General features: G+C 45.0%; 3 protein-coding genes across 6 annotated transcripts in view; 1 reads left to right on the top strand and 2 right to left on the bottom strand.

Annotated features, from left to right (window-relative positions):
* SH3YL1 (SH3 and SYLF domain containing 1) overlaps positions 1-85 on the bottom strand; it is a gene marked incomplete at its 5' end in the record, with an annotated part of 30,869 nt that extends 30,784 nt beyond the window's left edge. For both annotated transcript variants that reach the window (XR_014018445.1, XM_081264015.1), the window contains one exon: positions 4-85. Coding sequence is in view for 1 of the 2 variants with exons in the window: in XM_081264015.1 (XP_081120141.1) it covers positions 4-85 (82 nt within the window). The remainder of the gene's footprint in view (positions 1-3) is intronic.
* Positions 49-13,913, top strand: ACP1 (acid phosphatase 1). 3 transcript variants are annotated; one of them, XM_081264020.1, is made up of 6 exons: positions 49-186; positions 5,491-5,564; positions 5,803-5,907; positions 10,854-10,915; positions 12,673-12,778; positions 12,914-13,913. In XM_081264020.1, exons 1-6 carry the CDS (start codon positions 84-86, stop codon positions 12,989-12,991), a joined length of 528 nt encoding a protein of 175 aa, XP_081120146.1. In that variant the 5' UTR covers positions 49-83; the 3' UTR covers positions 12,992-13,913. The 3 variants fall into 3 exon arrangements, with proteins under 3 accessions (XP_081120146.1, XP_081120145.1, XP_081120144.1); XM_081264019.1 differs by lacking the exon at positions 5,803-5,907 and adding an exon at positions 5,652-5,765 and having other exon boundaries at positions 50-186; XM_081264018.1 differs by having other exon boundaries at positions 51-186; positions 5,803-5,916.
* Positions 13,914-15,168: 1,255 nt separating this feature from the next.
* Positions 15,169-23,634, bottom strand: ALKAL2 (ALK and LTK ligand 2). Its single transcript, XM_081264867.1, has 5 exons — positions 22,812-23,634; positions 21,417-21,470; positions 21,250-21,330; positions 18,580-18,645; positions 15,169-15,636 (listed from the first exon to the last, which is right to left on the bottom strand). Exons 1-4 carry the CDS (start codon positions 23,068-23,070, stop codon positions 18,581-18,583), a joined length of 459 nt encoding a protein of 152 aa, XP_081120993.1. The 5' UTR covers positions 23,071-23,634; the 3' UTR covers positions 15,169-15,636; position 18,580.
* Positions 23,635-27,938: the final 4,304 nt, after the last annotated feature.

Below are 27,938 nucleotides of genomic sequence, written 5' to 3'. Positions count from 1 at the left end.
CACCTGCGGCCCCGCTGGAGCGTCGGGCGGCGGACTGCGCAGGCGCGCGGCCCGGGGCTCGCGGTCCAGGGCTTGCGACGCGCATGCGCTGCGTCGGGACGTACGCCGACGCGGCCGCTGGGCGCGAGTGTCTGCGTTTGAAGATGGCGGAGAATGGTCCTAAGTCCGTGCTGTTCGTGTGTTTGGGTAAGGGTTTTCCTTCCTGGAGCTGCGGTTTGTGCCGTGTGGCTCTGGGCTGCGTCGCTAACCGTGAACAGTGGGCCGGAGGGGCCTGGCGGGTGGCCGAGCCCGGTACCCTCGCTTCTGATCCCCGATCCTGTGTCCTCTCACCTGCCATCTGCCTCCCAGCCGAGTCCTGGCATCTGTAGCAGGCTTTCTAAGCCGGATGCTTTTCAATGCACCTGCTAGAATCTTTGGTTGTCGTCCATTGTGCCCAGGTGGACCCAAAGCTGCAAGTGTTCTCTGTGGAGCTTTGCACCAATAACTACACTGGTTCGCTTGCTGGTGCCCTTGGCTTTCACTCACAGTGGATCTCAACTAAAGAGAGGTGCATCCCTATCATTCCAAGTTCTGGGTTCTTCAGGTTCAGGTCTCTCTCTGACTTTGGTCTCCAGCCTGTCAGTGTACCAGTTTCAATTTATTACTTCAAGTACCTTCCAGATCAGAATTGTTCTCATTCCTAGAGTATCAGCACGTAGTCTCCCTTACTTGAAATATAATTCACTTTCCTATTAGTTTGCAGTATTCTTCCTTGGTGCCTCCACACTAAGGGGGATAGTCCCAAATTATGCTTTCTACCTGGTGTTTTCTACCTGGTTTGCTTTGCTTCTGCTCCTCTTTAGGATAGAATTCTGCCAGGTCCATCCCCCTGGCCTCCCTTACATTTTCCCACCTAATATGGGAGGGCTTGACTTTCCAGCACCATTGCTACTCACACTGGAAACACTACTGTGCCTCGACTGATGAGTCTTTTACTGGACACTATGTTGTATTTTGTATGGAACCCCTTATATTTTTGTAAAGTCAAACCTAAATTCTACCTTCTTTGGTTTCTCAGACTGTTAGTTGCTTCCTTTGATTCCTTATAGAGATATTGTATTCCACAATAATTATTTGACAGCCTTTTGAGATCCCAGCCAGAGCTAACATTCTTGTGGTCAATAACTGTGGCTTTTTTTCTTTTTTCCCCCCCAGTTTCAGTACAATACAGTATACATTTTCTATGGGGGGGGGAGGTAAAAAGCTCCATTACACATTGATAGTGAACACCATTTGATTTTTAAGGAAATCAACAAATTAAACAGTAGTTTATTTCAAGTTGGGTACCTATGGTGTCCCCTTGCCAGGCTAATCTTTGCTTAATATTATTGCTTATGTGGGCGTGATGCACAACGGTAACTGAAAATGGGGAGGTATATGCTCACATGCATTTGTCTTCGATATAGTTCAGCAATTTTTTTTAGTACTTCCTATGTGCTAGGCACTGGGGATGCATAGAATAGTGACCCACAGACAGGCCCCATGCTTTTTGGAGCTCACGCTGTCTCATCATCAGTCAGGCATCGCGAATGGGCTCGTTCTTTGGTATGAGATGTTAAGAAAAATAAAACAGGAACATTCAGGTGTGTGGTCAGAAAGCCTTCACCTGAAGGTGAGCTCTGAGCAGAGACTTGAAGGAGTCAGGAGTCATGCCCATCTTGGGCCCACAGGACACCTGGTGTGGTTTCTAGGTGAGAGTGCTAGCCATATTCCAGAACAGGGAAGCCACAGTGGCTGGGCTTGGAGACCTGGTATTCTTCTCAGCCAGGAGTCCTTTTGTGTGTGAGACACAATACATCACTTGAGTGACTGTTTACTTGGCTCCACGGATACCTAAGTAGTGCCATTCTAGATGCATGGGAAGTTTATTCCTTATGTGTATCAGATGCTTTAGAGCAGGCTCTGTAAACTCTGTAAAGTGCCACAGTGAATACTTCAGTTTCATGGGCCCTGCCAGTGTTGTAGCCCCAGATAGCACATAGATGAAGCTTGGCTGTGTAGTAGAACTGTTCATAGATACCAGTGTTGGAACCCTACATGTAAATTTTCACATATCATAAAATTTTCTGGTTTTGCATTTTTTTTCATCTGTTCAAGTTTGTAAGAATCATTCTTAGCCTATGAGCCCTCATCCTTAGTCCCTGTGTTGAGGGGGAGATCATGGGCGGCTCTGTGAGGAGATGGTCTCTGTGGATGAGACAAGCATTGAGAACTTTCTAGCAGACGTGGGAGGGACAAGACTAGTTCCAGCTGTAGTGCTGAGATAGCCTGGAGGAGGAGCTGAACTGGGAGGAGGACACCCCTGTGGGTGGCCAGAGACTGTGTTGGCATTAGAGTTTCCAGAACTTGTCCTAGAGGCAGCACCTGGGATTCTGTGCTTTAGTGATGACTTTTCTGTGCTGCATTTTCTGGTTTATTTTTACTTATTTATATTTTGGTGTTGATGGGGTAACCCAAAGCCTCACAATGTTAGGCAAGTGCTCTACCACTGAGCAATACCTCCAGCCCGTACATTTTTTAATAACATTAGCACAGTGATATGTGATGTCAACTTTTGAAATCTAGAGGGCAAGTTACTAGCATTTCGATTTCTTTTCTGTTGATATTGTAGACAGTATGACTTCACTTCTAGTCTCTTAGTTTTTATTAATTACAGTCTTTACATGTCTCCTTTAAATAGAGCTATCAGGGGAAAACATAAGTGTGGATGGGTGTGTTTTAAGTCATTAAATATTCTAAGTTTTTGTATTGTGGGAAAATTAATCTGTTATTTTACAGTTAATGAAAATTATGAGTAAAGGGGTGTTCCCAGTCTTTTTATTGTGTCTTTAGCTGCTGAGATACTGGGCATCTGTTATCATTTGTAGAGTTTGAAAATAACAACAGTTGTCCTAGTTTGGTGAGAGGGTTTGCTATTAAAGTATTGCCAGGTCGGTGGTAACAAGGGACATGATAGCACACCCTGAGGAAGCTTTTCAGAAATTAAATAATGCTGATGGCAATACTTGTCTTAAAAATCAAACCAAAATTTGGAATGTGGAAGGGAAGAGCTTCACAGCATAGACTAGCACATGGAGGCTATCCATGGTGAACTCCTCTCTTCTTTCCTTCCTTGCCTTACAGAAAAGCTTTTTAACTACTATGTACAACCACATGTGTGGAAGAGCGCGAGTCTTATAAAAGAGAGGCTGAAGGTTTGGTGCTTAGGGTGGTGAGCCGGCCCATGGACCAAGGGGGCATCTGTGTGTTTCACCACACTTTGGAAGATTCCAATTCAACATGTTTAATAGAAGCCAGAGTAAAGTGTGTCCTCTAGCTTCGTCTCTTCTGAGATTTCTGTTTCCTCCCTTCATTTTCTATTAGCACCTCCTTAAATCAGTTACTAATGTCAGGGCTCACACAATACCCCACAATATGGTACTTTGTCTTGATGAGTAGTTTTGAAAAAAGTCTCTCTGATCATCTCTTGCCTTCCTGTGTCTTGCTTCACTTCAGGAAGATGAAGTGAAGCAAGTCATGGAAACCAGAGTTTCTGTAAGACAGGTTATTGAAAAGAGAATTCTTTTCCCCAAAGAAGCCTTCAGACCTAGAGTCTCTCTCCCTTCTCACTTGAAGACATTCCTTCCAGTGAGTCCTGTCCCAGACCTGGGAGGAAAGAGTGCTGCATCAGAGACCAGGAAGGGCCTGAACAGATGGCGTGACTGAGTTCTCTGTCTCTTACCATTAGATAGTAGCCCTTTGTTCAGTCATTCTTCTGTACAGCTGTCACTCTTCATCTAACCTAAGCATAAAACTAGACAGTTTCCCCTTTGGGTCTTCCTTTTAAAGGCTCCATTGTCATATAAAACTTTAAATCAATCTGTTGTGCTTTTCTCTTTTTTGACCTATGTTATAGGAGTACAGGCTGCAGTCTTTAGGATAAGTGAGGAAAGGACTCACACCTTCCTGCCTCACTGTCTTTCCTGTGCTTTCTCATATTCACCTCATAGATGGTCTTTTTGCCTTCAGTCCTGTGGTTGTCCAGCATTTTTTAACCCTGCCAGCTGCTTTTCTAACTTGTAGGAATAGTCTGTTGTCTTAAATATCTCTGTCTGCAAGCCCTGTCTCAGTGCTTGGCTGGCAGCCACTGCTTCCTGTACCTAAAGTACCATAGTCACGTCTTTTAATCCTGCAGCCCTGACTTAAATGTCTCTCCTGCCCTACTTATTGGACTCTCTTCCCATAAACATCAGCTGTCTGGTTTTCTTATGTGTCTCTTCTGTGCTTTGTAGCATTTTTATTTTCTGTGCTTTGGTTTATTAGCATATCTTTCATATTTTTGTTATACTGTGTCTCCTCTAAGTTGTGACTTTATACATGATCTGTTTGGAGATGAGAGCTGCTGCCTTTTGTCATTTTCCCCGTGCAGTTAAGGAATTTATTCCTTGTCCTGGCTCCTGGGTGATAACCTGTAATCACCTTGGGATTTTCTGTGCGTGGTAGTGTCTGTTACTACTCATAGTGGCCCCACATTTTATGCTGAGCTCAGAGTCATGTGCTCTGTGAACCACATGTGTCAGGGGTGGGCCTGGAGGTTCAGTCTGTCATCCCTACATAATTAAACCCCAATAACAATTCTGAGCACCGTGCTCAGGCAAGCTTCCTAGGTTGGTCGTACTAGTACTCCTTATTTAAAGTACTGGCACTTATCATGGGCAGGCGGGTAAGGGTTTCTGAAGAGATGGAAGCTTCCTGTTTAGAACCATTCTAGAATAGCCCTAGTATTTCTTCCTCTGGCTGGTTCTAATCTGTATTCTCTTATAATGAAGCTGTCATCATTGTAGCACTTCCTGAGTTTCATGATCTTCCTAGAGAATCATTACACCTAAGGGGGCCCCAGACTTTATAGCCAGCTAGCCTGGAGTGAAGAAGACCCAGGAGTCCCTAACCTGGCTGCTGATGTCAGTTGAGTGGCTGGGAGTGTTGCACCCTAAACCTCAAGCTAGCTAACTTCTGATGGCACAATCCTTTTAGCACAGGGCTTTGCAGCAATCGCTGAGTAAAAGTTTGTGTTCACTTACTGTTTATGTCTTAATACAGTTGTTTATTTGCATATTTTATGAAAAAATTTTATGTTATCTATATTTGAAAATACATTCTTTCAATTTTGTTGTATTTTGTTTTAAGTTAAGCTGATTACAACCTACTTCATTGATTTCTTAACCTATTTCAGGTCATTAGTTGCAACCTGTAAAACTAATATTGGTTATAATTGCTTTCTGTTGTTTTTGTATCTGGGCAGTTAGTGTCAGATCACTGAACCTGGTGATCAGCATTCTCTGCCAGGGTTCCTCTGCACTGCAGTTTTGTTTTTTGTTCTTCTGTAGAGAAGATGCAGATACCTCCCACCTGGCATATGAGTCTTTTCATCGCAACTAACACACTCTTTATGTCCTCTCCCTTCTTTTTAAGGTAACATTTGCCGGTCACCTATCGCAGAAGCAGTTTTCAGAAAACTTGTAACTGATCAAAACGATTTAGACAACGTAAGTACTGTTCAGTACATTAAAGAGGCCAACCTGAACACCTCTGGGCAAGAAAGTGCCGAAAACATTCTCTTTCTTCTCATGCAGTGGAGGATAGACAGTGCAGCCACATCTACCTATGAAGTGGGGAACCCCCCTGACTACCGTGGGCAGAGTTGCATGAGGAAGCATGGCATCCCCATGAACCACGTTGCCCGGCAGGTACCGTACTAGAACTTGATTGTGTTCTGTGTTACAGTGGACCATTGACAGCGGTGCTGTTTCCGACTGGAACGTGGGCCGGGCCCCGGACCCGAGAGCCGTGAACTGCCTAAGAAATCATGGCATTAGCACAGCCCATAAGGCAAGACAGGTAGAAGAGATCTTGTTTAATTTCTGCACAGAGGTGGAGAGGCCTGTGTGTTCACAGCTGTGTGTATTTGGGGTGAACCAACCTGCTACGTGTGGAGTTCTGAAAGACTTGCATGACCTTGGGATTGCTTACTAAAATGCACATAAAATTACGTCAATCACTGAGAGCAGTGGCTGCTAGATGGCTGCCAGCTAGAGCTGTGGTCTCCGTTCTTTTATCACTTTGTGAGTTTTAGTTAGACATTTAAGGCCTTTGTGACTGTTTGCTTACATTACCAAGTTTGTTGCTAGAACACAGTCACGTAGTATATACAAAAGCATATTTTAACTATAAGTACCTTAAACAAATAAAAGGTAATACTGATATTATTATGGGTCCCTAATTAAGGATGTCATGCCGGACTTAAGTTTGAAGTGTACTGAGGTTTAACAAACTTCATATGAAGGTAGCTTTGTATTTATATTATAAATCAGAAAATACAGTTGTGTTTCTGAGAGTTCTTTATTTAAGCTTGTTATTTTCACTGGGAAGAAGATGAAACATTTTATATCATGTGATGATTGTGATCTTTCCAGGCTTTTGCATACCTTGCCAGGTTCTACTTGTATTTTTTAAGGTTATATATTTATTTTAATAGTCCTTCAGCATTATGAGCAGTCTGTTTTCAGGTCAGATGTCTTTTCATGCACTAGGTATATAACAAAAGTGGATGTGGATGGGTTATTTCAAATACACATGCCCTAAAAAGCAAAGCTGAAAACTTTAGGAGCCGTTTTGATTACCAGCTTTGGAACTAGCATTTCTGGAGTCTAATTCTGCTTTTCTTCCTGTTACTCTCAGGGATGTTTTGTGGCTGGCTGTGGTGAGGCATGCCTGTAAGCAGTGTCACACCAGGTCTTTTGTGTTCACATGTTCCTTACCAGTTGTCACAGTTTGTGTAGTGACTGTTCCAGTACGCTTCTTATTTCCCTTGTACTTTCAACCTAGGTGTAATAGATGATACATTTTTATAGTTCTCACTTCTTTTCAACTCAATCAGGCTCTGGAGAAGTATGCTCTCAGTCCATTTGGTTGCATGGAGATTTGTCTTTGTTATACAAGCTTACCTCTTTTCAGTAAACTTGTCATTGACAAATGCACAGAGTGAGTGTAGCCCTAAAGCCCTTTGGAAACCAGTGCCCATTCCTGCAAAGGTCACTCCCAAAATATTGCCTGCCTTTCAGCCTTGTTAGAAGTAGGGTCTTTGGCCTCTGCATTCTTGTGCCAGCTGTTTCTGTTGTGCTGCTGCTGGTCCCAAAAGCTCTTCCTTGTCCTTGCTGGATGCTGTGTGTTCCACAGCTTGTTTGCCCCTGTGCCCTGCTGTGGGCTATTGCTAGTTTGGGCTGCACAGGTGGTGGAGGGTAGTGAGCATACTGAGATGTTCCCACTTCTGTTCTTTGAAAAAGTTTGAAGAAGATTGATGTGATTTCTGCTTAAAACTACTTTGATTTTTCTCTGGCTAAGTTTTCCTTTGGTATTTAGATTCAGCAGTTTTGTTGTGGGAGGCCAAAGTGTTCTTCCTTACCTGTGGAAAATTCCGGTATGTTATCGTTTTATATTTTACTTCTCCTGTTTCTCTTTTCTTCTGAGAGTCAGTTTATATTGAACATAAATTTCTTATGATCTTTTCTCCATTTTCCATCCTTTTTACTTTTCTTCATTCTGAGATTTCCTACTGACCTGTTTTCTGATATACTAATGCTTCTGTATTTAAAGTCTGTGGAATTGTTCATTCTGAGTTCTTAGTGACTTTTGTTTTATTGACGGTATGCGTTTACTTGTTTGTTTGTTTTTTTAATAGATTAATTCTCTTAAATCCTTTTCCAAATGCACATTTGTTTATTTTGTTTGTTTTTTGTTGTGAGGTATTGGGGCTTGAACCTGGGTCTTTGTACATGTGAGGTAAATGTTCTGCCACTGAGCTACATCTTCCAGCCCATCTGAGTTACTTCAAACAGTTTGAATTCAAGCCTAGATCATTTGTGACCCTACTGTCTTTGTTTCTTCTGTTTGTATGCTTGCTAACTTCCCATTAAATTCTGAACGTGGTATGTGGGGCATGGTGGAACCTGTGGGTAATTGTGTTTTGCCCCATATGGTTGGCTGTTGCAGGGAAGAAGGTAGGTGGTCACCTCAGTATGATTGGGTAGAGCTGACTTGAGGCTGGCAACAGCCTTTATTCAGGAGGCTTAATCCACCTTTGAGCTTCCCAGTCTTTCCTCTGGAGCATCAGGCACAGAGTTGGCAGAATGCCTCCAACGTGGCAGCTTCTACAGTAGAGTGCTCATCTCTTACTGAGTCTGTGCAGCCTCCAGGTGCCCTCTGGAGCTTCTTGCCCTGGGTTGGTGGAAGACTTGGCAAATTCTTAGGAAAAAAGCATGTGCCAGGCCCCCGTCTTCCAGGACCTGTGTTCCTCCAGGGATGGCTGTCCCACCACCCCTAATTTCAGTTTTCTTCTCAGCCTCTGAACTTCTGACAGCTCAGCGGTGCCCTGCTTTCCTTGGTCTCTTACCTCTTAAGCAGACTCTTGCAACCCAATTCTTTTTTTTTTTTTTAATATTTATTTATTTATTTTTACAGAGACAGTGAGAGAGGAGAGAGAGAGAGAGAATTTTTAATATTTATTTTTTAGTTCTCGGCGGACACAACATCTTTGTTGGTATGTGGTGCTGAGGATCGAACCCGGGCCGCACGCATGCCAGGCGAGCGCGCTACCGCTTGAGCCACATCCCCAGCCCGCAACCCAGTTCTTAATGGAGAGCTGTCATGTGCCTTGAAGAACATCTGCCAGCACCCTGCCTGGCATCAGCGCCCCATGTCATGACAATGAGAACATCTGGCATTGCTCACTGTCCCCTCTTACGAGAACCCCAGTCCCCTGGCTAAAATACAGTTTTTTAAGTGTGGTCCAGTGGCCATCAGTCTCCTTTGAAGATGTGTTAAAAGGTTCATACTGAGCAATGGGCCTGAATAGACAGGTGTGAAATGATTGTTGACTGGACCTCCAATTCTGCATTGTAGCTGACCACTGAGAAGCTATCTATCACATTTCAGTTTTGTGTAATGATCTGCAGGGTTGCTGAAACACTCCTTTAAACTGCATGTTTGGGTGGGGCTGAATTTACTTCATGTAGTGCAACTCCAGCAGCATTTTGCAACAGAATGCAATGCAGATAGACATAGGAAGATCCATCCTAACCAGTGGCACTCTTCTAACCAAGAGCTGGTTTGGAGAGTATAGTTGTTTTTCATTAAAAATAAAAAAAAGTTTTAAATTGTAAAAATTAATTTATTTAAACATTATTAGTAATGGTGACAAATATTGGTAGATATAACCCCTGTAAACAAGTTGCTTTAAGGCAAGGCTGAATAGTTTCTGAGAGTTCCTAGGCTCTTCTGCTGACCATGAGCTACGATCAGTGTTGGTGCATCAGCAGGTGAGACTCTGCTGTCTTGTGTGAGCAGCCTGTGAGACCAGCCAGCTTGTTGAGTGCCATCTGGTGGCATTGCTGCCACAGCTGCAGAGTTGAGCACATTCAGGAGTTCTTGGGGCCACAAAACCAAGTGGTTGCAGGAGCACTCATGACTTCAAGAGCCGTCTGGGTGGGTGAGGGTCTTCTAGTTGTTTTTGGTGGTAGAGTTAATTTGACCCAAGCCATACATGTTTGTCTGCAAATAGAAATCCTCTTCTAGACATTTCCTGTGAAGCATTAAGTTATAGCTGTTGCTGTTCTTTCTCAGTTATTTTAACATTTAAAAATCATGTGTGACTTCACTTAGCAAGTTGCTAAGCATTTCTTTTTTTAGGGCAAATTAATTACAATCCAAATTGTTCATCCAAAATTAACAATTTTTAAACAGTAAATCTTTGGACATTTCTCACACGTGATTTGAAAAAATAATGTAGTGTGCTTATATAATTTTTGTTCTAATATCTTAAAGTAGATAAATTATTTTTTAATAGGTTAATTAGTTAGTGTCTTGGGAGTATTGATACAATCCAGTCCTTTGTAATTATTGATCTGCTACACTAAAAATTGATGGAAGTGCATATGAAGTCGTTTTTAACAGAGTAATGAAGAATGAGCATATTCATTGTCTATGATGTTCTTACTGTTCCTTCAGCCAGGTTTTCATCGTCTCCTATATTAAATGACAGTTTAGAGGATTTTTTTCAACAAGGAAGATTATTATTGAAGTTATATTCTAGGGTTTATTTTCACTTTTATTCTGCAGCATGTTGATCTTTTGTTGTTTTATTTTCTTAATAATAAAATAAGTTTTCACTTGCATCGTAAGTGGTTTACATTTGTAATTGATGATGTTGGGTTAGACTCAGGAGTTCCTGAGTGATAGTCTCCTTGTGTCATATTTAAGTTGTGGGTGTTTGGTCAGGGTAAAGTCCACAATTCGGTTGCTTCTGGTGAACCTCCTCTGACCTCCCTGCTGGAAATTTATCCTCCTCCCTCTCCCAGAACCCCATCCTTGGTGTTTTCTGAGGTATCTGTGCCTCCTGCCTGATTGGGTGGTTTCACAAGGACAAGGCCTGTGGCTTCAGCTGGGGTCTGTAACAGGGCCTGGGACACTCAGTGCCCATGAATGAGAAACAGTGATGGAGGGTTGTGTGCCCACAGACTGCCTCTGGTTTCCAGGGGACGAAGCTGACTGTTTAGTGATCACCACAAGGAGTCTTAGGAGATAACATTTTCTTGTAAGCGCTAATACAACTTGGGAAGTAGATTAACTGTATTTTAACTTAAAAGTGTCCTGAATTGTTTAATTACATTGATAATTAGCAAGTTTAAGAAACATAGTGTTTGGTTCTGTTTTATTTTTTCTTCTCTATTTTTGAGAGGTATAAATATAAATAACTATTTTGACTTCTTGCTCAATTTTAGGTGACCAAAGAAGATTTGGCCACATTCGACTATATATTGTGTATGGATGAAAGCAACCTGAGGTAATCATTTTTTTTTTTTTTTTGAGGGGAGATACCAGGGATTGAATCTATTTTCAAAGCGTAATCTTATCCCATTTCAGTATGGTAATAGGCCAAGTAGTTTGCTGTCCAAAGTGACTTTTATTATGTTACAGTTTCTCATACACAGTGCTGTTACAATGTGCATAATTATTTACTTAAATAACATAAATGGAAATTCAGAGAATAATCTGGTATTTCTCCTGGGTCTCTTTACAAAGAGAAACATAGACAGGAAAATCCGTTTGGCATGATAGAGCTGGACAGTAGGGCTGGGGTCTGTGATTGTAGGAGATGTGTTGATTCCTATGATTGATTTCCTTACTGCAGCAATTCACGAGCTAGGAGTGTTTGTTCCTCCATTAACACTGCCCCCACTCAAAGTGAGACTGGAAAGGCAGAAGACCTTTTACTGGATTTAAGATTGAGCTAAAACTAATGGGCTGAGGTATTACATAGCAGTGACTATAAAACCTCAAGCTTACATGCCTGCAGGCCCCAGCACTTCTGCAGGAAGTTTCTGTTATTGTCAGAGAGGAAACTGAGGAATGGCGAGCCTTAGTTCAGGTGCACAGCAAAGGTGGTGGTGGATGTGGGAGGCCTAGGCTGTAGCCTCCACCACCACAGCTTCCTTGCACATCATCATGCCCTCATCTTGTCCACCCCCAACCCCCTGGTGTTTATTATTGCTGCTGTCAGTGTAACCATAAGCATTTATTGACTTGCATCACTACTTATTTAAAAATATTCCATGTTTTTGATGAAGAGATATTATCTGTGCTTTTAATTACTTATAGGAATGAACCCGTAACCATCGTAACAATTTTGCTTATGTTTTTGTATTAATTAGGCCCTTCATTAAAATTCAGATTTTTTTTTTTCATTTTTATTGTTCAGTTGTTAATTTGTTTTGTCCTTTTCTAAAAAAATACCACAGCTTATAGGTATTATAGAAGGTATCTTATCAGGAGACTAGATACTCTTGATTGTTGCTGAGTGTACAGTGTTCCTTGTGGGATGTCAGTCGGGTCAGTTCTGGGTGAAGCTCCCCTGGTGCTCTGGCCTTTGTGTCCCAGCCTAATTTCACTTCTTCTTGGATCTTCTGTTGCCCTGCAGCCTGGACCAGATTGTCCACTGACTGTGAGGCCCTGCAGGTCCAGGGACTGCGCCTGATTCAGCTCTGAGACTTCGGACAGGAATGTTCTTGTCTGTCCTGCTCCTAGACTCATCATAGGGGCTCAGTTGGAATTTGTCAGCTATGTGGAAGAATGATAAAAATGTAGCAGTGTGAAAGTTAGAAGTGAAGACACCAGGAGAGTGGTGTGGGCATAAGTAGTGAGGCAAGAGCCATGGACATGCATGTTTGGCCACCACGGGAAGAAACTGTGGCTCTTGGAATTCCCTCATGTCACCTTGTTTCTCTCTGAAATATTTTTCTGACTTGATGGTTTCAGTGTATTTCACAAGAGAACACGGAGCTGCTGTCTGACGGTGAGGTGTACTTCCTGTGTGTAGGAAGTAGTGGGACGTGCTGTTGCTGCTCACTCCCTGCCCAGGAGACAGAGCTGTGGCACACAGTTGCACAGAGGGCCTGTGCCTCAGTGCAGGATTTGGTTTCACTGAAAATCAGGTCACTTTTGCTGGATTTTGATATGGGTATTTCATAAACCCCTAGCAGATGTCCCTGTTTAACTTGAAACCATAGATCAGAAAACTAAGTTCATGTTTCGATTTTGCAGAGATTTGAATAGAAAAAGTAATCAAGTTAAAAACTGCAAAGCTAAAATTGAACTGCTTGGAAGCTATGATCCACAGAAACAACTCATTATTGAAGATCCCTATTACGTAAGTACAGTGCACATGGTAGGGCCAATGTAAAGATCTGCAAGTCCAGGCCTGCGGTGTTAAGTGACAGGCTGAGGTCCCTCAAGGACACTTTGGGTGCTGGTATTGCCAGCTGTCCTTCTTCCTGTCTTCCAGGGGAACGATGCTGACTTTGAAGTGGTGTACCAGCAGTGTCTCAGGTGCTGCAAAGCCTTCCTGGAGAAGGCCCACTAGGACCACCTGCCCGCTACCAGCTGGGGACGCTCCCTATCCACGTTCTGCATCCTCATCCTATGCTCCGGTGTACTGCCACTCCTTTGACCCAGGCCCTGCCTGCCCCTTCAGCTGACTGTTGTCTCTGACCTGACCTGACAGATCATTGTAGGTGGAAACCAGCTGTGTCTACAGAAGAATCAATAAAAATGTTGGACTCAAAGACAGTTTGTAGGGTACAGTGAGAGTTCTTAGACTAGTGGAGCCTTCTCTTTGCCCTGATTATGCTAGTGGAGTGAGCAGAGAGAAAAACAGCCCCAACCACTAAGTACGGATACCCGAAGGCCCAGGTTAGTCTCTGTGCCCAGTAAGGTTGGATGGCCTGGTCTCCCTGCAGTGATTGTGTGTGGCTGGCCAGTGCCTACAGGGCACCTGTGCTCATCTGTGTATCCAGAGTCACAGTGACCCTGTCCATAGCGGCTCTCCATGGCTGCAGCAAGTGTTTTAGCTCACACACACACAGTGCACATGATAGGAGACAGACCGATGGGATTGATCTTTAGCACCGTTAGTATTTGTTGGTTTTTGTCTGATTTATTTCACAAAGTCAGCTTATTTGCTCTCATTTGAGCCACTTTGTATCCAAAAATTTAATTATATCTGGAAAGGACACTTGTATGCTATGTATCCTATGGTTGGTTGAGGGGTATGTTTGTTTTATATGCACAGGTAACTCAAATGTAAATTGGCTTAGGTATGAAAAAATAATTTAAGCAGTCAGTTATGTTGGTGTCCTTAAGTATTGATATGTTAATAAATGTTTCATGAGTATTTAAAAGCTATAGGCAAATACAGGTAATTTCACTATAATCTCAAATTCACATGGATATATGTCAGAAAAGATTGTTTTCAAAATAAACTTGGGAGTTATAAAAATGCAACAGATAAATCTGATGTCTCGCCTGCTTTTTTATTTACCAGTGAGGAACGATTGAGAAACCGTCTGTCTTGTCACTTTCAGATAGTCTGTGGTGTGTATGTGCATATTTACCCTTGGTACTAGGAAGTAAAATGATGAAAATAATAAGCTGTTCCACTTACACTGGCATCTAGGTATGGAAGACATCGGGGCCCTGGGACGGAGGCACTCTCAACTCTCCTTGTGGAGGTGGTGCCTGGGCTGGCCTGCCACTCAGCGGGTGAGTGGCAGTTTGCTTTATCCTATCCTGGTCCTGCATTCAAAGCTGGTGACCTCTAACCTGTAGAGGACTTTTAGTCAAAAAATCAGTCCTTGTTGAAAGGCTGAGTGGAACACCAACCTAAGAACAGGGAGAGTTGGGGGATGGACACCCTGAGTGAGGGTCCTGGTGGAATTACTGTGTCATACAAAAAACTCCAGAGGTTAGGTTAGGGATATGATAATGGTGTCCCCAAGCTAAAGAACTGGAAAGAAAAGGTCAAATGATCAGCCACAGTAGGGAAGCAGGATTAAGTAAGAAGTCAGGGCTGTTCCCTGTCATTAATTGCTTTGTAATCCCATTGTCAGGAGTATTTCTTAATCCTTTCCATCCCTGTAAATAAAAAAAAAAAAATGCTGTAGTTCTCTCTGATATGCATCTTAAATGCAGACTCTCGAACTGTAGAATGATGCTGTGTTCCTACAGCTGCCCTAGGTGTCATCTGCTCACATTGTGGCCAGGGACTCTCTGCTTTGAGTTTAACTTTTTAATTAGATCCCAGGTCTTTTCAAGATATATCCAACCCTAACTGTTCACAAGTCTTAAAGTTCCTTTACCTGGGAAACAGTGGATACAACTTATTTGGAGTACTTAACTAGCAAAGAGACCAAGCTACCTCAGGAGATTATGTCATTGATGCATAGTAACCTCTGCTATTAGAAAATGCTAATTGCCCTTTATAGGGATCCTTAGCTGTTGAGTTCCATTCACTTATGCCTTTTAAGTTTTATGGACTTCTGCCAGTGTATGGATCTCTTGACAGGTGTGTAAGCCACAAATGCCCAGTGATGAACCCAAGAGAAGTAAAGGACCACTCCAAAAACTGTTCATTATAACAACATTTGTTCATTTATTATTTATTTACAGTATTTACATATTGCACAATAGCAGGAGGGCTGTTTTTCATTTACCATATAAGAACAAATGGAACTGGCCTGGATATATTCACAAATTTATACTCCACTGTCTTCAAAACATGACTGAAGTTTTTATTTACCTCTTTTTTTTTTTTAAATTTTTCATGCAGGTCCAAATAATATTCTGGGAGTTTAATTGTAAAAGTAATACAAAATATCGAATCATACTATATGCTCTATGAAAATATAGTTTAAGATTCTGCCTATGTTTCTAAAGTAATTTTTTTGTGATTTCATCTAATCTGGAAAATGAAATAGTCTCTCATAACACTGCACATCAAATGTGAAGTGTTCTCTTGTTTTTTAAGATATAGTGGCAAGGATCTCCTTCAGGTACACTGATTTACTGAATACATATCTGCAAACAGTGTCGACAGCTTACAAAATGCAAAGGAATTTTGGAAGAGTCTGTCTGTAAAAATAAACCTCTGTCCACATGGAGTGGGTGTGGAGAGCTGTCCGGCTGGTCTCCAAGGCACTGCTCAGGGTCCTGCTGTGTGGCTCCTTCCAGCTGAAAACAAATGCATCTGGTGTCATGTGGCTGCACACACTTTGTTATCAGTGCTAGAGGACCTGTTGCTTTAGCTGTTTAAGAGCACACTTAGAAACATGGAGTCTCTATGTGTGTGCATATAGCTGTGCATTCCAAAAAGCAGTCTCATTTATTCTGGAAAATAACTCAGTTTTGCAGTTACCGTATGCCCACTGCACCAAAGGATGAAAACCATCCACTCATGGGAACTCTGATTAGCATTAGCACAGGAATGTTGAGCACAGCCTCAGGCTCATTCCATGGGGTCTGCAGCTGGTGGCTACTCTGCGAGATGGCTGGCCAGCTTTCTACCTCTGTTCACAGGTGAGCAAAAGGAGTGCTGTGGTTTCTGGTACTCCTAGAATAATGATTACCCTTCATTTTTTTTTAACATTTATTTTTTAGTTGTAGTTGGACACAATACCTTTATTTTATTTTATGCATTTTTATGTGGTGCTGAGGATTGAACCCAGGGCCTCCCATGTGCTAGGTGAGTGCTCTAACACTGAGCCACAACCTCAGCCCCTACCTGTCATTTTTAAAAGTGGGGGACACCTGCAAGTTTAAGAGGCTGTAGCCTGTAGGATAAAGCAGATATTTACATATACTGCTCAGAACTACACTTTTTTGAACATATCCCTGAACTCAGGCATTTCATCCAACTACCTGTAAAGGAATGTTTGATGTAGGGAATGTAGTTTCTCTTTGGTCTGAGGTCAGTGAACTCCAGAGAAGGGGCCCAAAGTTTGACCCTTGCTCCTGGCCGATATAGAGACCTGCCCTTCTGGACTCTGGGCAGGTGCTGAGAGTGGGATCTTACCCTGCAGCCTGTGTGTGGGATGGAGAAGAGGCCACTGGGCACAGCAGAGGGACATAGCATGGCCACTTGGCAGAACATTTGCTTAGGGTTCCCAGTATATCATCCCCACCATGGGTGTCATGGGACATGTGCTCTGCCTCTGAGGGTCTCACTGATGTTCCAAGCCAAGCTGTGAAGCACAGAGAAACTGACCTGTGTCTACACTGGTGACCCAGCCAGTTAGGAGTTAGCTATTTCAATTTAAGACTTTTGGAAGAATTTAATCTTTAAAACATAAAAGTCATGACAACATCACAGTAGAAATCCCACTGTTTTAAATTTACCCATTTCCTGGCCAAAATGAACCTGGCTACATTTGTGACAACCGTGACTGCAGCAAACAGGTGGCCCTGGGCCTGGAAGCATGCAAGCACATGCCTTCATCCTACAATTGGCAGTGCACATGGGTAAGTGAACAAGGGACAGCAGGCCATGCCAGGGCCTTGTGGCTCAGCACACAGGATGCCTTCCCCTGGCTACTTTCCTGATCTTATCCCTCTGCAGGCCAGAGCTGAGCCACACAAGCCCAGTGTCCCTGATGGTCTGCCAAGAAGATAGCAACATGTAGCTGGAGCTCTGTAGATGGGCAAGGGCACCTTTGCCCTCCCCACTTGTAAGTGAATGGCAGCTTCCAAGGGTCTGTGGCTAACATCTAAACAGTGACGGCAGGCTAAAGGCCCTGTCTTCCCCACACCTTCCCATGGGAGACTTGTAGGCTATATGTCTGTTCTTGGCTTGAAAGAAAGTAGGCTATATGTCTGTTTATGGATTGAAAGAGTATTCTGCCTGCCTGCCACAAGGCAGCTGATGGGCTTAGGATGTGGAGGGAAGTAGGAAGCTGCACTTTCTGGCTTCGACTGGCTTCAGAACACCTCTACCAAATAGCGAGCCAGGGAACCTCTGTAACCCTCTGCACCCACACACCCTGTCCTCAGTGCTGCTCTTCTTTCCAGGGGTACTTGTTCCTGATGGGGATGAGAGGATGTGAAGATGGTGAGGATAGTGCCATGAACCCCCCCACCCCCGCCCGGCACTAGCTCAGCACACAGCAGAATCCAAATCGGCCTCTGCTGCTTTTGCACACTAGGCATGTGTGAAAGCACCACACTCATACACTGCTGAGATGAGCTGGTGCACCATGCTACTTACTACCTATAGCCACCTACTGCTGGTGCGGGATTAGTGATGGTCCTGTGGCATCTGTCAGGAAAGTAAAGCTGTACCTCCTAGCCATTGCTGGCTTCCTGGACAATAGCTGATACTATTTGTTACACAGCACACCTTGAGAGGCCAATGTAAAATTAAACTCTTTAAAATTCATTTACATGTCTGCCACCACAGCTTAAGAAAACCATTGATGAGAACAGTTAAAGAGGATGACTATTCTGTTGAAGCCTCTTGGTACAAAGAGATTCCCAACCTTTAGCAGATACAGCATAAAATTCACATGGACACCTAGTCACATATGGACAGGCCCCTACTTGGGATGGTTTGACTCACGATGTCTTAACTTTACCCTGGTGTAACAAAGAGGTACAGATCATACTTCAGATTTTGATTTCTGATTTTTTCCTGGGCTGATGTGTCCTACAATTTCCTTGTGAGGCAGCAGCAGCCTCTAGCTACATCTTCCAGCCAGCACACTGTCTAGGTTACGCGTACTAAATGCATGTTTGACTGATGATGGATTTGCTGGGACGTAGCCCATTGTAAACTGAGTAGCACCGGTACTCACTTTTCAGTGGCAGTGAGTGAATGAAAGCCTGAAAGGAAATGGGCATGGTTCTAAGTGAGTGCCCTAGTTCAGGCACATATCTACACAAAGTCAGCCACCAGCCTGCTCCATGCTGTTTAAGTTCGGGCTAGACGACTGAGGGCTGCTTGGACCGCCAGTAGGGGGCACCTGCTCCTCATGGTAGCCTTCTGAGCTATTCCGAGTGTTAAGTTCTCTCAGGAAGGCTAACTCCACCGCCAAAGGATGAGTGTTCTAACTCTGAGCTCCTCATGTCTCAAACCAGATTCTGACCCTCAGGGAGTGGCCAACACAGCTGTGGGGAGCTTACCTTATCCTTCCATGCACATTGGGCTGACGGCCAGCCGAGTGAGAAGCCTGGCACATCTTTTATAGTCTACAGCAAAAATAAACCACAGACCCTTTCAGTTATCTGAACAACACTAAAAGAAACAGTAGATTTTTCAATTTTTGGAAGTATATAAACTGAGACAGCCATTTTAAAAAATATTTTGAATTTCCTGGAAACGACACAGATTCTGTCATCTACATTCATGGCTTCTAAGTTGTTGACTTAATAATTTATGGTTCTTCAAGGATGTTAGCATCACAAGCAGATGTCAGAGCTCATGGAAATGCCTGTAGTGTTGCTTACAAGAACACAGAATCTTAGTATGCCCTTGCGTGACTAAACTTTTAGGTCATGTGTAAACTGAGCTGACCATGCTGCAAAAAGTTGTGTGTTAATGTCCTAAAGAAAGTGGGTCACATTAGCAGAACACAGACCCAGATTGGACAGCAAAAAAACCCAATAAGCTAATTTTCCTTTTTTTTTTTTTTTTTTTTTGAGGAGGAGGGGTGCTGGAGATTGAATTAAATGAGTTTCTGAGTGCAGACTGGTGTTCCCCATTACTCTATTCCACCAGGTGCTACCTCAGAGAATCCATGGAAAGGTTCTGTGACCACAGCCATAAGGGAATTTCCTCAGGATAAATTCTGTGGAAAGCTACAGTTGTTTATAAATTACTAACACTTCTTTCTCAGAAGCAACAAAACCCAACTTAAAAAGGGAAGTGCTCATACTGAACTAAGAATCTGAATGAATGGGTAAATTGACAATAATAGGTATGCACAGTGTGTCAGACAAGGAACTTACTCCACTTTAAATAAGAGTATACCTTCTAAATATTTAGAGTTCATACTCTTTGTGTTCCAAGCAGGGAAACTATCTACCCACTGGCAGCTGGTCACCTCAAGGATGGTCTAATTGGCAAACTGTAAATACTTCCATTTGTAATTTGTCTAGAGATCCCAGTTGGTGCCCATGCTGTTTAATCCAGATGTGTCTAATATTGCCCCTCAGACCCTAATGCACAGAGCTCATCTAGGGATCTAGTTAAATGTCGATTCCATTCCTTAGGTCTGGGAGGGATTTTGTTCTGCATTCTAGAAGGCTCCCACGGACCACAGAGTAAGAAGGTTCTGAGACCCCTTCCACTTCCAGCATGTCAGAATTCCAGGGATATGCTTTTATGCTGCCTAAAGCAACCTAGAAGTGGTCAACTTAGCTCTCCAGCTCTTTGTAGGCTGAGAAGAAGAGAAGGCAGCCACACATCTAAGTGCACACACATGTTGCCTTCCACCTTTGGGGACTCAGGGTGAACTGTGACTAGGAGTTTTGGTATTTTGCAACCAAATGGAGGTGGCCAACATTGGCATAACATGGCATCCTGGAAAAGACACTGCAGAGAGTGACACACGATACCTGAATCCTGCCTTGCTGACACCTATTGACTGAAAATGAGCAATTTAAAATTGTCTCCATCTGTAAATGAAAGGATTAGCAGTTTCTTTAGGGTCACTTCCACATGTAAAATCCATGGTCCTACTCTTATAAGATAATACTGAACTTAAAATATATGCACATTAAACAATAAAAAGCTTCTTTGGTCCCAGGAAGCATGTGAGTGATTTTGAAACAAAAAGAAAGCAGGGCTGGAGTGGGAATAAAGGTGCTCCAGTCAATGTGCCATGAGCTGAGATGGAGCTGTGTGGTGCTCAAGAAATGCTCCCTGTGAACCTAGGAATTTTACTTACAATGAAAGATGCTAGACAAGCTACCTGACTGGCTGAGACCCACAGGTGTGATATGAATGGTCCTAGCAAAGTTCTTGGTGTATGACACAGCTCTTAAACAATGCACATTACTACCAGGGCAGCTATGCTACCCCACAAGGAAAACAACCTCTTGTGACCTGGCTCTGTTTGGAAGGCAGGACAGATGCCTAGTCTCTGGCAGGCTGCTGGCCTTGGTGGTCTCTGAAAGCAGTCTTCATGGTTTTTCTCCTGTCAGCCTTGAATGAAGTGGAAGTTGTCCCAATTAAAAAATAGCTTTATGAAGAGCACAAAGAGCCACTTTTGGGGAAATAAAATGTTTTGTTATGGCCAAACAGCTGGAAGCATGCCAAGGAGAAAGGAAAGAAGCCCTAGGGGACAGCCATGACTGAGAACTGGACATATGAGAGCAAATGACATTTCTCTGCTGGAGAATAAGGCAGTCCGAAGTACAGAATTCTGAAACAACTGAAAGATTCTTGGATGATGAGGCTATCACTAATGTAAAAAAAGGTCACAGCACTGGACAAGATCAAGAATGTGACCTGAAGGTTCCAGGCCAACTTAAAGGTAAACCCCAGGCCTCTGCACGGTTTCAAGGACTCATGTTTCACCTGTCTGATTGTCACATTTAAGCAGAACAAATATACACACCACACCAGAATTCATAAGCAAATGAGAAAGTGAATCAAGGCATTCAGCCTACTCCAAACATGGACTAATTCCAGTGAATTATTAATTCCAGAGACTGCGTAAATTTTGTTCAGTGTGGCACTGCCTGATGCAGAGGTTAGCTATCTCTTCCAATCTCTGGGGATGGTGGCCCAACTCTTAGCTAGTGAAGACTCGGCCCCAGTGCATTTCAGAAGGCAGGCTGCTCACTTACATGCCGGGATGGTGCAGTCTCGGGTGTTGTGGTAAAGTCTGTGGAAGTGCTTACTGCACTTAGGACTGAAATAGAGAGGACCTGGAACAGGAAGAAGAAGGCCATGAAGACACAGAGAACAGAGGAGCAGGGAGGGCAGCGGGGGGGGGGGGGGGTCGGGGGCTCACCTGTGAGATGCTTCAGAAACTTGTCCTTCATCCTCAGGTCTCGAGGGACAATTTCTGTAGGGGGAGAAAATGTTACACTGGCTGAAGAAACCATGTTTAATGTGATCCCCAGTTAAAGTCGAGAAACCCACGAATGTGAATTAGCCACAGCATCATGTATGGGAGCCCCCTGGATCCTCACATACAATGGAATGAAGACTACATCAGGGACATGTTTTTCTTCAAATAGTGTTACCTACTCATAATGTTCCAGTGATATCTGTCTACTCTCTATGACTAGGATAGAAACAGGGGCCACAGAGCTGCAGGATGACGAAGACTTCTTGTTTCTCAAATGGTTAGCTGCTAGGAACAAATCACTTTTAGACACTTCATTTTAAATCAAATCCCATGACATTTCAAAGTGCTAGAAAGAAAACTTGACCCTTCAAACAAAAGCTGAGTGATAGAACATTACATTTTTCTGGACATATATTTAGAAAAAAGGGTTAAATGCCTAAACCACCTGCCAGGAAGGTGTGAATGGAAGGGCACAATGGCCTGGCCTGTAAGATAGCCAAGACTTCCCAGGAGAAGGCTCCCAAGCCAGCTCCACACCCCTGCTCTGCACTGGCACCTGCTTCCAGCACTGTTGCCCTGCCATTCTTTGATTCCAGCCTTTGCTTTCTAACAGTCCTCTGTCACTCTCTGTCCCCTGTTGTGGGTTAGGAACTTTGCTTCGATGTATGTGATGCTGCACTTCGGAAGCATGCTTGGCTCCCTGCACAGGGACAGATGCACTGGAGCCTTCTTCATGCAAGGGGGAAACTAGTGTCAGTCTTCATTTACTCCTCACCTGAGTCAATCCATATAAACTGACCTTATCATATTTGACCTAATTGTGTCATGAAAGCATTAAAAGCTTGCATGCTTTCCTGGGAAATTCCCTGTGGGGCAACTCTCTGAGAAGGCCAATGCATAGGGGAAAGCTCTGGACCATTTCTTCTCAGCTGAAATGCTGTGCTTAGAATACTTCCACTTCCAAAATAACAGACTGCCAGTGGTGCACATTCCTGACCTAGGCAACAGCTCCACATCTTATAAGCAAACTAGGGGCAATTATCTGCAAGCCTCAGGCACAGAATTCCCATTTCCTTTAAAAAAAATACCCCTTGGTTTTTAAAAACAATCAACTTGATTTATCTTTTAAAATGTGCTTCTCATTTCCATTTCCAAGCAAATATGAATCGAGTGTGTCAGACATGGAAGCTAGACAGTTGGGAGCAGACCCCAGTTCACACTGCTCCTCTCTGTGCACACTGCCTGCCCAGAGCACTCACTCTGTCCCTCAGATCCACACAGCCAGGACCCTCTCCTCTCTCGGCTCCCTAGGGTCCACACTGGCCGGACACTTACCCACTCTCTGCTCCTCTGAGTCTGTCCCATAGTCTGAGGCCTCCCTGCGGCCCAGGGCAAAGTCCGGTTCGCTGAGGACCTGCAGCCTCTTGGACTCCCCGGAGTGGTATTTCTTCAGCTCCTGGACCAGCTCCACCAGGAGCCGCAGCAACGTCTGCCGGTCCGTGGGTCCCTGGGGCTGCCAGCGGCCCCGGCCGGGCCCTGCTGCGCCCAGCACCAGCAGCAGCCCCAGGAGCAGGGGCCGCCCGGGCGCGCGCATCGTCCCGGGTCGCAGGGCTGTGGGGCCGGGAGGACCGAGGGAGAGCGTGGGAGGTAGGGTCTGTAGATCACCGGGACCGGCGCCGCGGGCGACCGCGGTGACACCGGCGCCTCGGGGCCGCGCGCCCTCAACTTTCCCCGCACGCGGTGTCCGCCAGGGCCCGGCGTCCACACAACTTTCTTCAGCCTCCGGGCGCCTCGCCACCTCCGCGAGGAAGCCGCCGCCCGCAGCGGCAGCCCGGCCTCGGGTCCGCCGGCGTCCCACGCCACAGGGACCGCGCCCGGGAGCCCTCAGCCACGCGAGGCCGGGCCCGCACCTGCCCGCGTCGCCGGCCACCACCTGCGCCCGGCTGTGTGCCCGGCGCTCAGCGTCCGCCCGCGTCGTGGGCGTCTGTCCCGCGTCCACCCGCGTCGTCCGCCCGGCCGCGACGCTACTCCATGGCCCGCGGCGCCCGAGCGCAGGGGACGCGAACCGCCGCTCCGAGGGGATCGCGGTCGCCCGGTGCCCGCGCCGAGTCCTTCGGCTGCCGCGCTTCTTATCCCCCCGGCCGCCGACGTCAGGCGGGTCCCCAGGGCCGGAGCGCGGCTTTAATTAGGGCCGCGAGCGCTCCCAGCCGGCGCGGATCTTCGTCAGACCCCCCCCCCCCCCCGGCCCGCTCGCCCCCGCCCCCGCCCCTCCCCCGCGTCTCCCCGCCCCTTCCTCCCCGGTCTCCGCGCGCGTCCTCTCCTCTGCGCTCCCTCGCTCCCGCCTCCTTGTCCCCTCTCCCGCAGTCTATTTCCCCCGTTCCTGTCACTCGTGACAGGATGGGAAGAAACGCCTTTACCAGGAACTCGGATCTGTTTTTGTCTAAATGCAGATCTGGGGCTATTGAGAAAGGAGATGCTGACTGCCTCGCTATTTAATAAGTCAATTAGCGTCTGTCCGGTTTGAAGGAATCTGCTGGCGAGGCCAGAGCCGCTTTCGGGACCCGAGCTGTCTTCACCGCCCGAGTCGGGTCCCCGGGCTGAAGAAGGCGACGCTCGGGGCGACGCTCGGGTCCCCGTGGGCCGCCCTGAACGGCAGGACCCCGCGCCCTTCCCGGGCCTCGGAGCGGGGCCCTCCGCCTGCGCCCCGAATCTGGACCCTCGGCCGCGGATCGTTTGCTCATGGGCACTTCCTCCAGGGCTTCGTCTTTAAGAAAGTTTGATTCTTTGGATGTAGCCAAGCACTTTTGTGAGGGTTCGGTTCCATAGTTTACTTGATTTTTTTTCTTGTAAAATGTATTATCAATCAATTGCGCACTTTCCCATTTTATTGGTGCTTTCTGGGCAAGAGCTGGACGTCTTCCAAGTCGGAGATCTGATCTGATTGGGAAAGGTGTTCTAACACAGTCCCAGAAAGAGAGAGAGTGGGCGAGGATTAAAAGCCTCCACCATTAACCGGCAGCTGCACGGGCGGTGGCACGAAGATGCTGCCAAGGTGCAGGTGCGCTCGCGCGCCCAAACCCGCGCCTCCACAAGAGGCTAAAGTCACTGTCCCCCAGCGATCGCGGAGAATGGCTCAGTTCTGTCTATCATCAGCGTGCTCTCTTCCCTAGGTCTATTGGGGGAGAAAAAAATGTGTGCCAGGGTAGAGGTGGGGTAGAGGTGGGAGATACTAAAGCGGGACCCTTGGGCATGTCTATATCTGCTCTCTAAAAACAAATGGTTTGACTTCCCAGGAAGGCTCTTGTTTTGTTTTAGGTTTGCAAGCAAAATTACTAACATGCTAACGTTTCTGCTGAAATACACTCAGGAAAAAGTAAAGTTTCATGTCAAATATATTAGGCATATGAAATGAGATATTTTTCCTTTCTCCCTTTCCCCTTTTCATGAATAGGGAGAAATTTAAGTTCTTTAAGTTCCTCTAGCAAGAGCGACGCCTGCCGCCCAATGCTTTCTGGTACTGGCTGGGTGAGCGGTCAGGGTAGCCTGACGGCTTGGGGGTGTGCCCACAGCTGGTGAGCAAGGTAGTGGGAGCTGATGAAGCTTCTGTCTGTCGTTGCTGCTGTTGCTCCAGCCTAAGCATGTGTTATTTTAGACTTACCTAAATAGTATTTTTAAATAGCATTTCACAGAATGAAAAACTACACTTTTATAAAGGACATCAGTGGGACCTACTTCCCGCAAATACTACTAACAAGGAAGTTTCGACAAGCGTTACCCTTCTTCTTTTACACTTTTTAATGGGACCAGTGGATTCCTTGAATGGCTGCTTCCTGATGCCCACTGTGTGGATGCTGCTTCAGCTTCACTCACTAACTAGATACCTACACAGCACAGAGCCAGCACCTGGTTGGAATTTGAATCCATGAAACCTGACAGTTAAGGATTAGAAACTCCAGGTGTTCTTTCATTCACTTGTGTCAAGTTCTGTGTTAAAGTCACTCCCAGTGCTGCTCATGTTATATACACAGATTTATAGAGTTTAAATAGAAGACTATACTGGTTTACTAGTCTTTCCTAGACTTTTCAATTTGCAGTGTTGCTGGGATGAACTCTGTGAAGTTCTCCAGCTTCCAGAAATATGTGTCTTGTGCTCAATGTAAGCACAGTCTGATCTGCTGAACTCCCTGCTTTGAGGCCTGAGAAGGCAGGTATGTACCAGCTCACGGAGACAGGAAGTTGTGTCATAACTCACTTGGTCTCTCCACTTCTTTTTGTGTAAAACAGGGAGGCTGGAGTTGTCCCTAGTGTAAAACTACATGATCTTCTGATTGCTACAAAAATACGTGAAAAAATGCAGTGTTTCCTACAAAAATCTCAAGGTAATTCACTTGAAGTCATCATTATGAGCTTATCCATCTACTTTCAGGCACGAAGAGGTAATGCATGTATATTAAATAATGTAATTCTCTCCTTTAGTAACTGAACAAATGTCTACTGTCAAGGATCCAAAAAGCTGGAAAATTAGCAACAAACTGTTTTGAAATTATTGGAAAAAATTGTTTGCTGGAATTGAGTTAGTTGTTGTGAGCACCTCAACCTTTATTCAAGATGTTTGGCTCATGAGAGGAACATCATTTGCTCAGTTTTAAGCAGTGTAAGGAAAGCTGCAGCACCCCAGCCACAATCATTCTTGTCTTGTCAAAAGAGATATTAATTTAATTTTAGATGAATATTAACTCTCTACAAAGACTTCTGACAAAGGGATGTATTAACAGGTTTTAAATTATTATATCACTCATTTAACAACCTAATATCTCATTAGAAAGAAAACAATCACCTTTCATAAAAGATAGTCTCACGTGCTATAATGAATATTGCTGCATGTTTAGCCTTTACCAGTCAGTAGCTATCAGTCTGCTAGGAATGACCAAAGCTTTTAGGAAGCCAAGATTGCTCATGGGACGGTCTCCCTGAGAAAGTGCAGGAGCACAGCCTCATAAGTAGCAGCTTTGCCTGTGTCCATGAGGGGCCTCCTGCCTGATTCTTTCCCTCCTATGCTAAGGACACCTAGGTCATGGGCCTCTCACATTCTTTGGTTTAACTTTTGCTTCTGCAGTACCACATGATGTAGCTCAGAAGAGACTTGAGTTACACATTTTGCAGTAAGGGTTGGAATACCAGTCAGCACGATGGACTTTATTCAGATTTTTCCACCTACAGCAGAGATGAAGAGGACTTTCACATGGGAAAGGCCTGAGGACATGTGGACTTCTGTTTAAGTTAGAAGTTCCAGCTAGAGAAGTCTTGAGACATTGGTGCTTTGGACTTTTGGAAGTCCCAGTCTGGCATGTTTTTGTTTGTTTGTTATTGATACCATGGATTGAACCCAGGGGTTCTTGACCACCTCAGCTACATCTCCAGCTTTTTAATTTTTTTTTTTTTTAATTTGAAGACAGGGTCTCACTAAATTTTTGAGGCTGGCCTCAAACTTGCTATCCCCATGCCTCAGGCTCCAAGCCACTGGAATTACAGGTATGAGCCCCCACACCTGACCCTGGCATGTCTTGATGGCCACAGTGAGAATAAATTTGAACATGCACACCATTCTCAATAGTTAAAAAAAAAGGCCCTCCCCACTTAGTAAAAGGGCTGTCAGCTGCCAAAATGGTTCATGGGAATATCTGAACAACGTAGAGTCTTCATGTAAGCAGGTGTGACCCACAAATACTGCATTCCTTATGTTTCTGCAGGAGATGAAATGACAGAAACTGAGGCCCAGGTAGGGCTCTGCCCTTTGGCCTGGCTATCTCAATTCAGGGTCCTCCCTTTCTGGGACCTGGACATGGGCCTGATTGGAAGTGAGGAGGACTGAGTAGGGTTTGGGGAGAGGGGCAGGCATGACATCTACAGCCCCCTCTGGCTGGCTTTACTCACTGCCTGTGCTTGCCTCATTGGGTTTGCATTCCTGGCATCTCCAACTTCCTGAGGTCTAATTACACTCTCACAGCTCCACATACCACCCTCACAGGGACTGATTGTAGGCTGACCCTGCTGTACACTCTCTGGCTCCTAGGTTTCCCTGTGAGATCTTGTGGAACTCCCATGGCCTCAGAGCTCTGGCATTCTGCACATCTGCAAACCAAGCATCAAGTGGATGGTGCCAAGGTCTTCAGCCAGGTGGGCTGGACCTGGGCCCACTCAGGACAGTGCAGCTGTCCTCAAGTGCCTGTATGGCAGTACATGGGGAAGCCAGATTCCTAGGCACAAGTTTTTGTAGGGGCAACATACTCTGGGCTCTCTTCTCAAAAGACTCTGTCCTGGAAATAATTCTGCATTTTTACATCTCTGAGCTGTGGTGGTGGGGTCTGGCCTCCTCTTGAGATGCACTTGAGGCATCTGTCCTCTTGTCCTGGTGCAAAGCACTTGGCCTGTTGTTCTTGGCAGTAATGACAAACCCTCCTT

This window comes from Spermophilus citellus, assembly GCF_964194105.1.
Source record: "Spermophilus citellus genome assembly, chromosome: 13".
In the NCBI taxonomy this organism is placed as follows: domain Eukaryota; kingdom Metazoa; phylum Chordata; class Mammalia; order Rodentia; family Sciuridae; genus Spermophilus; species Spermophilus citellus.
This window is presented reverse-complemented; position numbering and strand designations above follow the sequence as displayed.

Bases quoted from the DNA above. Each gene is read 5' to 3' on its own strand.
- ALKAL2 (XM_081264867.1), bottom strand. From the start codon at position 23,070: ATGCGCGCGCCCGGGCGGCCCCTGCTCCTGGGGCTGCTGCTGGTGCTG. The intron at 21,331-21,416 runs GTGAGCCCCCGA...TTCCTGTTCCAG, and splicing joins GTTTCTGAAGCATCTCACAG to GTCCTCTCTATTTCAGTCCT. The intron at 18,646-21,249 runs GTAAGTGAGCAG...TTTTTGCTGTAG, and splicing joins AGACTGCACCATCCCGGCAT to ACTATAAAAGATGTGCCAGG.
- ACP1 (XM_081264019.1), top strand. From the start codon at position 84: ATGCGCTGCGTCGGGACGTACGCCGACGCGGCCGCTGGGCGCGAGTGT. The intron at 187-5,490 runs GTAAGGGTTTTC...CTTCTTTTTAAG, and splicing joins CGTGCTGTTCGTGTGTTTGG to GTAACATTTGCCGGTCACCT. The intron at 5,766-10,853 runs GTACCGTACTAG...GCTCAATTTTAG, and splicing joins TGAACCACGTTGCCCGGCAG to GTGACCAAAGAAGATTTGGC.